This window comes from Mercenaria mercenaria, chromosome 8 (assembly GCF_021730395.1).
Source record: "Mercenaria mercenaria strain notata chromosome 8, MADL_Memer_1, whole genome shotgun sequence".
Classification (NCBI taxonomy): domain Eukaryota; kingdom Metazoa; phylum Mollusca; class Bivalvia; order Venerida; family Veneridae; genus Mercenaria; species Mercenaria mercenaria.
Window position 1 is genome coordinate 31,236,435 of NC_069368.1, and position 9,136 is coordinate 31,245,570.

The window sequence follows — 9,136 nt, forward strand, 5'->3', positions numbered from 1 at the left end:
TTACCTTATTCCCAGGTATACACTTACCTCATTCCCAGTAAGCTCCCTGTACTTTTTTGAATTGGTGGTCTCTGACCTTAAAGGCCCTAACGGAATTCCGTACGTATGTCGTATGTCTTGAACTAAACGACCATCAATTGTTTTAATGTCGTATGCCGTTTGTGTAGCCAACAGCCGGTATAGTTAGTAGTGTAAATCTTAATAGGCTTACTTCATGTCTTTAAACCCTTATATAATATTTTTCAATCCTTTAAAAAAGTTATAAACTGATCAAGTCAAAATCTTAATCTGTAGAAATTATTTCGAAAAAATAATTTCTTAAACTTGTTTAATCACAGTCACATGACAAGGAAGAAAACAATGACAATATTGTCACCAATACAGAGGGAAATATTTATGAAAAACATCAAATAAATTCTCTTCTGGTATGTAACTTAAAACATTTATTTATTATTGGTTTACTAACTAAGAAAAACCCCAGGTGCCCCTCCGTGCATTATTTCATCACGAGCGAACACCTGGGTAGAACCACCGACCTTCCGTAAGCCAGCTGAATGGCTTTCTCACATGAAGAACACAACGCCCCGAGTGGGGCTCGAACCTACATCGATGAGGAGCAAGTGATTTGAAATATCTTGGCATAAATGTTCACAATAATGAGACTACGTGTCATGCACAAGACCCAGACCTCTAGCTCCGAGATCAAACTTTGAAAGTAATATCTATATTGTACCACAGAAAAGTGGTCTTGTTTTTTTCCCTACGGTCAATTATAAAAAAAAGTTGCAATGTAAGTTATTTATAGTAAACATCAAGCGAAGATAATCTTTAAAAACTCTAAGTCCACACAAAAGTCCTTACAATGTAACGATGGTCAAAACGCACCTAAAAATTGGATATAACATGCATGTTGTACCACAGAAAAGTGGTCTCGATTTTTCCTACGGCCAGTAATAAAAAAGTTATAATATAAGCTATTTATATAAACAACAAGGGAAAGTAATTCTAAAACTAGTGGCCTGGTTCTTGCGCATGACAATCCGTCTCATTGGGGTGAACATGAGTACCAAGTTACATCAAAATCCCTCCATGCTTAAAGAATAAATGCTCTAGACAATGTCATTCTTGTATCTGATCTTTGGCCTCTACATGTGACCTTGACCTTAGACTTGGGGACCTTGTTCTTGCGAATGAAACTCCGACTCATGACGGTGAACATTTGTGCCAAGTTACATCAAAATTCCTCCATGCATGAAGAAGCTATGCTACGGACAAAGTCCATGGAGGAAGTCCGCCTTCCGGCCCGCCAGGGGCTTTCCAATAATACGACCCGTCTTTCAGACGGGCGTATAAAAAGTACAGTTACCTATTGTTCCTATAGCCACCTAAGTATGTAAATGTAAGCTCGGAATGACAGACGGACGAAAAGGCGTAATCCTTTAGTCCTCGAAACTGGTTTTCAGCCAATAGGGGATTAATAATCTAAACCACTGTTGTTTAACTGAATAATCTAAACCACTGTTGTTTAACTGAATAACCTAAACCACTGTTGCTTATCTGAAATAACCTAAACCACTGTAGCTTATGTGAAGTAACCTAAACCATTATTGCTTAGCTAAAATAACCTAAGCCCCTGTTGCTTAACTGAAATAACATTAACCCTTTTTGCTTAACAGAAATAAGCAAAACAACACTTGTTCAATTCCAATCTCCTATATACCACTGTTGATAAAATGAAATGCCCTTAACCACTGTTACTAAAATGAAATAACCTTTACGACTGTTGTTACAATGAATGCCCTAAACCACTGTTGCTTAACTGCAATGACCTAAATTGCTGTTGCTCTGAAGTCTGCAGATAACATTGTAAATCTGTCACATGACAAGGAAGTAAACTGATATGATTATAATCAATAGTAAGAGGATTATGAACTTTGAAGAACAGGAAGTTTCTCTACTGGTATGTAATACAAAACAATGCTTTATAATTAAATACCAATTAAACAAGGGCAAGGTTCAAGTGATCAAAGTTTAAGCTTAAGACTTGAGCAACAGTTTTATTTTATGACAATGTAAGAAACAGGGTATGGTGAAGGCTTTGAGTCACTTGTCTAGGGTATGGTGAAGGCTTTGAGTCACTTGTCTAGGGTATGGTGAAGGTTTTGAGTCACTTGTCTGATCTAGTTGTTTACGCAAAATAACCCACTGTTCAACTTGACCAAAAACTTACTTAAGACAAATATTCTGAACATGTTTTTATGTAAATCATAAAAAATGTTGCATGTAAACGAGGTTTTCTATAATTTGACCTTTGAAACGGTCGCAGTTACAAAGACCAAAGTTCTGACAAAGTTTCAAGAAGATCAGGACAGAAGGCGATTACAATTTCTTTTAGCACTTTGTGTTCAGGTGAACTAATTAATTACATAGATGTACACTTTATGGTTATCGTGTGTACAAAGCATTATTGGAATCCATCTAAAATTGTGAAACCAGTTTGCATCACAAATGCATAAGTGCTACTAATGTCAATTTTATTTACAAATTTGTGTCAGCTTACACATTTTGTCTATGTCTATTGGCAAGTAACTCTACAATGCTTGTACCAATCCTGAATAACAAATTATGTGAGAGGAGAAGGCAGGCTAGACTATTTAGATGCTGGATAGAGAAATACAGCATATCTGGGGAAACTAGAGCTATCACGGGAGTGATTAATGGGTTATATGATGTGCGTGATGTGGCACTACTTTTAGTTTGAATCAAAACCATCAAGAAATTAAAAGAGAAAGAATGAAAAATTATAAAGAAATGCTGCCTAGAATTGAATATAATTGTAATAATAGAGATAAAGTGAAAGTACATCAAAACGTTAATCAGGTATTTGGACTCAGATGTGGATGCCGCCACATGGGTTAGCAGGATAACTTTCCTGACATATACTTTGTCAATTAAGCTAAAAAGTCACATCTAATCTTTATTTTGTATTAACTACTGTAGTATTTTTGGAATCCCTTTAAAAGTAAGAAAGTTATTCCTGCAAATTTATTTTAATTAACCAGCCAACTGTCAGATGTTTCCTTTATACCCATCCTTACTTTGTTTGCAAGGGTACAGATAATTCGTTAACCTTAAGCCTCCTGGCCACAAGTGATTCTGCCTTTTGCGACTCTTGTAGACCAAGATCAGCCTACACATCCATGCAGCCTGATCATGATCTGCACTGTTCGCTATTCAGTCAGTAAATTTTCGGTGAACACCCCTTTAAATAATAAATGGTACTACACAGAATCAATGATGGACCAGCCTATTTTAGAAATTTGGCAGGGTAAAGGTTGAAATCAGAATACTTAGGGTTCATTTGTTTGCACTGTTTTCATACTACATAACAGAGTAATTTTGGAACAAATTACTGTCCACGTTCCTTTAACATGTTTTACTAGCAAGTTATTTAAACAATTTCATTTGTTCAAAACTTTAGGACATTGACTACAAAACTCTGGGCTTTGGAAATTGGCACCACAGATATAATTAACGATCTCTGCAACACTTGTTAGACCTTTGGCTGTAAGTGTGGTTAACCTTTGTATGTAATGTTTAAGTGACTGACCTCCAGAAGGACCAGAACGTATGAATACAAGGAAAAAAAGAAAAAAGATATTAGGAAATTATTGCTATATTTCTTATGAAGTCTTTAAAGCTTAGTTACTGACAGATTATATATGATAGAAACACAGGAGAATTAGGTGTTTTACTATTTTTTTTTCATTCAAAAATGAAAAGCATTTATCACAGGGTACCAAAGGTAAAGTGCCTTAGTGCCTTAGTTATAGAGCTTCATATAAACGACTGATAAGTACGAATTCCTCCGTGGCATATTGGTCAAGATGGTAGGGAAGTTTTATTGCCAAGGCAACTCGTATTAAATTCCTGACTCAGACATGTTTTTTTTTTCTTCTTCTTCTTCTTCTTGATTTAGCTTTTTTAATAGTTTAGCAACAAAGACTCATGATCTGATGCTCCTAAAATTACCAAACTTCAGTTTTTAAAGAAAAATCATTTTAGCCAAAATCTGGACGCCAGTCCCTTGAAAGAGGTCTATAAATGTATAGTCAAATTTGTCTACGGTGATTATTACCAAAGCTAGTGGACCTACAGCTATGAAGTATTGAAATGATTAAAATGGAACATGTTTATTTTACTTTTAAGTTCAGACATGGCTGTCCCAGGCAAAAAGACGCCCAAAACATTTTCATCATCGTCAACAATGGGCTCTGATGAAACCATTCAAGTGTATTGTCAGCCTTGTGACCGTGATGGTCCTAGACTCCCTGCCCATGGCTACTGTGTTGACTGCAGGGAGCACTTGTGCGACATTTGTTTGACGGCTCACAAGAGACATACCCTTTCAAGGCACCATACTCTTCTAGATGATAACAACATGCCACAAACTATGTCTTCAGCCTCTATTCGTCCAAGCCGGCCTGACAGCCTTACTAAACCTTGCCCTAGGCACATGAGAGAAATTATCAAGTTCTACTGTCAGAACCATGAAGCACTACTCTGCAGTGTATGTGTTACCCTTGAACACATAGGCACATCTTGCAAAGTCAACTACATTCCTGATATTTCTGACCAGGTCATAAACAGCAAAGAACATCAAGATATCTTGAAAGCTATTGATACCATTTCTGAGCAATATCACAAGATTTCAAAAGATGTTAAAAGCATTACAGCAAAGTTCAACAATTCTTTGGCAGATGTACTGGCTGATATAAATAAGTTTCGGAAAGAAATAAATCAAAGACTAGATGAATTAGAAAGACAAGCAGAAGATGCAGCAAAGACAATCCAACAAGAAAAAGACAAGAACCTGAAGACAGTAGAAACAATTTGTGATGATGTAACAAAATCTCTGAAGACATCATCTGACTCCATTAAACATCTCAACACAACCAAACAAGCAGACAAACTTTTCATGGAGCTGAAATTAGCCGAGCAAATGATCAAAGATTATGAGAAATGTGTCCACCAACTAGCAGCATGTGATATCAAAGAGTACATCTTTAAACCAAACAAAGCAATATCAACCCTATTTGACAAGGAAAGGTCACTGGGTACAATCACAGAGAAATCATTAAAACAACAAAGTCCACCTCAAACTGTTAATATAAAATCCAGACAAACTTCACAACAGGGTAAAATCTGTGTAAAGACATCAAAAGATAAAGTCAGATGTGGGATAACAGGAATGATTTTCCTTTTTCCTGATCTTCTTATCATCACTGACTGGTACAACTGTGCTGTTAAAATAGTGGATACCTGCAGTCACACAGTTACTGATCAGTTACAACTAGATACTGAGCCCAGGGATGTCACCTCAGTTACTAGTACAGAGCTTGCTGTCACACTTCCTGAAAAACAAAATATTCAGTTCATATCAGTCACCTCAAACAAACTCAAGGAGAAACAAATTTTCAAGGTTGATGGAAAATGTCATGGTATAAGTTGCTGTCAGGGGAAACTTGCTGTGTCATTTATTGACCCTGCAAAACTCCTAATTCTTGATACCAATGGTACTATACTGACAACAGTCAGGAGAGAAGATATTTTAATGAAACCAGAATATCTTACCACTAACACTCATTCTGTCTATGTATCTGACTCGGTAATGAGAACAATTACAAGGTTAAACTGGCAGGGTGAGGTGATTGGTAGTTATGGTGGTATGGCTAGACCTTATGGTATGGCACTGTCAGATGATGGTTCTGTTTTTGTGTGTGACTATGGCAGAAACGTTATAGAAGAGATAGCAGGTGACTGTTCCACAGGAAATGTTGTGTTGAGGGGCCTCAATAGTCCCCGCTTTGTCTGTTGGTGTGCTGAAACAAGTAAACTCTACTTCAGCTGTCTTACTGAACAGGACAAAGATGACAAATTTGTTCAGGTCTTCAAGCTGTCATAACTAGAAGAAAACTCATCGTTTACAAGGTGTCTAACATGATGTCTACACGATACCAAGGCCAACACTAATGCAAAAGCTCTTGTAGCTTTCAAACTTTCAAGCCGTTGTTTGTTAAAAAAAAAATGAGCATATTCTTTTTTTTTTCAATAGAAAAATTGGGGAAAGATTTAGATATTGTAATTCAAAGAGGATATCTGTCTGTTTCAGCATAAGATCCAAATATCTTTTACTAAATGAACACAAATGCAAGATTTTCGCCAGTAGAGGTGCGGTTGAGAATCTGATTTCTTTCCCACAGGTCGCGGCTTCATAACCCAAAAAATCCTGTCATGAGTACAGGTCAGAAAATCCAAGAAGCAGTTATATAGCCTATTTAACAAAAGATTGTAAGAACTTTCATTACATTCAATGTTAAATAAATATGTTAAAGACCACCTATGAATCGAGATTTCTGATCCTGATATCTGCAGTTAACTATAACCTGTGAACTAAGACCACCTCAAAATAAAGACTAACTTTAAACTCTCCCGAGTGGATCGTTTTATAGGTTTGTCAGTTAGTTTAAACTTTTGAAACAAATACCGCATAACAAGTAAAATGAGTTTCATGACGAGAAGTCAATTGTAATTTTGCCACGGCTTCCCATCTTGCTGAGAAATATCGAGAAACCAACACAGAAACAAATCAGACCTGAAATAAAACATCAAACATTCATTGACTGTCAACAAGTAATTATATACCATTCTAACACGATCCGCAGCAGTTGCTATATAAACATATAGCGAAATCGCCTATACATGAATCTACGATAAAATATAGCTCTTCCATTCCACCCTACGATTGTAACACGATTGTGAGATTCTATTCTGCTTCTGTTATATACCGACTAAATACTCGCCTTTATCAGTGCTATGTAGTAGTAATAAAAAGTACATCAAATTTTCTTAAACAAACAATTAATTTTCTAACTGATGAATTTATTTGTTTATATTTTTACCGTAAGAAAATGTTTCAGCCCGATAAGTTTCAACTTCAACACCAGTGCATCTATGTCTGGTCGTGTGTGTAGTTTACAATTTCTGCGTTGTAGGCACCACAAATGTCAACTAGATTCTACTTTGACAGTAAATAAATTATAATATTCATGTTCCAATCTTCCAGACTCAAGTGTTTACGTGTTTATGTGCCGCCGCAATGTTCTGGCGTGAATGTTTCAGTGCCTTCTGACATATAGGTGACGTGCACTATTTTTAGAAACTGCATATATAAACTTTGAATGAAATATTTACTTCTGATCTCTATATCCGACCTTAAACGTTATTGAAAATAACATTTTTACACCAGTAACTACTTAATACTTTAATTAAAATTTGCTGAATATCGGAAAATTCCGTTTTATGCAACGCTTTCCATTCGTGGGGAGGTTTTTATAATAGCATATGGCCAGCCGAATGACATATCGAGCTAAAATATAGTGCTGTTAAATGCGAAGAATTTGCGTGGTTAGAATCGAAATAATAAATATGTTCCAATAATTTTATCAGTTAATAAAATATGGGCAGGAGTTCGGATGCGTAATAATTAAATCACGAGTGCGTAGGCACATATTTATTATTTCTTAATTAAGTTAAAGTCTTTAATTACTTCGTTTAAATTAATCTTGCTATGTTTAAACATAATGTTTACAGCTAACGTGAACATTATACCTCACGTAATTAGACTGTTTGTAAATTTAGCCACATTTTGGCCATGTAGAAATTTTCTGTTTTGTTTTGTTGATAAGTCATATGGAGACTTTCCAGCTTTGCTGGTGAATGAAGACCCCATGCGCCCCTTCGTGTATAATTTCATCATGAGTGGGAACCTGGATAGAACCACGGACCTTTAAGCCAGCTGGCTTCCTCACATGAAAATTTTTTGGCCCCGAGTGAGGCTCGAACCCACGTCGGTGAGGGGTAAAAGATTGCAGGTCAGAGACCTTAAGAAGCCCCTGTCATTCAGAAATATCTGATACAACAATATAATGAATACATCAAATCAGAACAAAGATCAGAACTACAAATGAAGCTGTCTCGACTTGGATTTCGTGCTGCAGAACTGGATATTAAACAGAACTATAATACAAATGTAATCTCATTTACCAATACCTCTGAGTAGAAGCATCTCCCTTCATACGCAGATATTTTCTCATCCCCTTCCCATTACACGAAAAAGCTATAAAATCCATAGTAAATCAACGACTTCAGAGTATTAACATCTAAACAAAACAAAAAAAAACAGGGAGGAAGGGAATACAGTAAAACTGGCATTAAGCAGCCAGAAAAGAGAGTGACACATTGTGCTTGCTAAAGGCAGGTGGCTGTTTAAGACAAGCTAAAATTAGAACAAATTAATTGGGAGGTTGGCTGATTGAATGCTAAAGGTACGTGACTGCTTCTTTCAAGTGGTCACTTAGTCGGGTTCAACTGTAAACTGAAACCATTTTATTGCTAACATTTTATATTTCGCAGTATGCATCTTTGTTTCGAGATACACATACTTTCACATACTCAAGATAACTTCCCTTTCCTGTGAAATAAATTTATCCACTTGACAATTTCCTTCCCCAACCTTTAATAATAATTTACAAACGTTATTGAATACAAGTTTTAGCGTTCCTGAAGTTAAATGGCTTAATCACTTCGCTTAAATATTTCACTTTTCTAGTGAATTTGAATTACTAGCTTAGACAGGGACTAGCACTTCAATCTTTAGCTCGTTTTAACCCCAAATGCTAAATTTCTACAAAGAACTTGTCCATTTTTCAATTTGAGCAGTACCTTTAAATGTTAAAAGGGGTGCTTTCCAAAAAGATACTGACTGCTTAGCGAACAGTGCAGACCTTTATCTGACTGCACGGATGTGAATACTGTATAACTAATGAAACTAAATTAAATGCAAGTGCCGGTGTAATGAAGTATTTCGACCCCCATAGAATAACGACCCCCCGGTCATTATTCTATAGAAAATGTGACTCCTTTCCTGTAAAATATTGACTCCCCTTATAAAAAACTGACTCCCTTTGAAAACTCTATAGAATAACGACCCCCGGTCATTATTCTATAGAAAAACTGACCCCTCCAAGTAAAATACTGACTCCTTAAAGATGACTCCCTTCGAATCTCATAGAAT

General features: G+C 36.1%; 1 protein-coding gene across 1 annotated transcript; it reads left to right on the forward strand.

Annotated features, from left to right (window-relative positions):
* The first annotated feature begins 342 nt into the window (after window positions 1-342).
* On the forward strand, window positions 343-6,490 carry LOC123547125 (uncharacterized). Its single transcript, XM_045333965.2, has 2 exons — window positions 343-425; window positions 4,210-6,490. Exon 2 carries the CDS (start codon window positions 4,217-4,219, stop codon window positions 5,963-5,965), a length of 1,749 nt encoding a protein of 582 aa, XP_045189900.2. The 5' UTR covers window positions 343-425; window positions 4,210-4,216; the 3' UTR covers window positions 5,966-6,490.
* The last annotated feature ends 2,646 nt before the right edge of the window (window positions 6,491-9,136 follow it).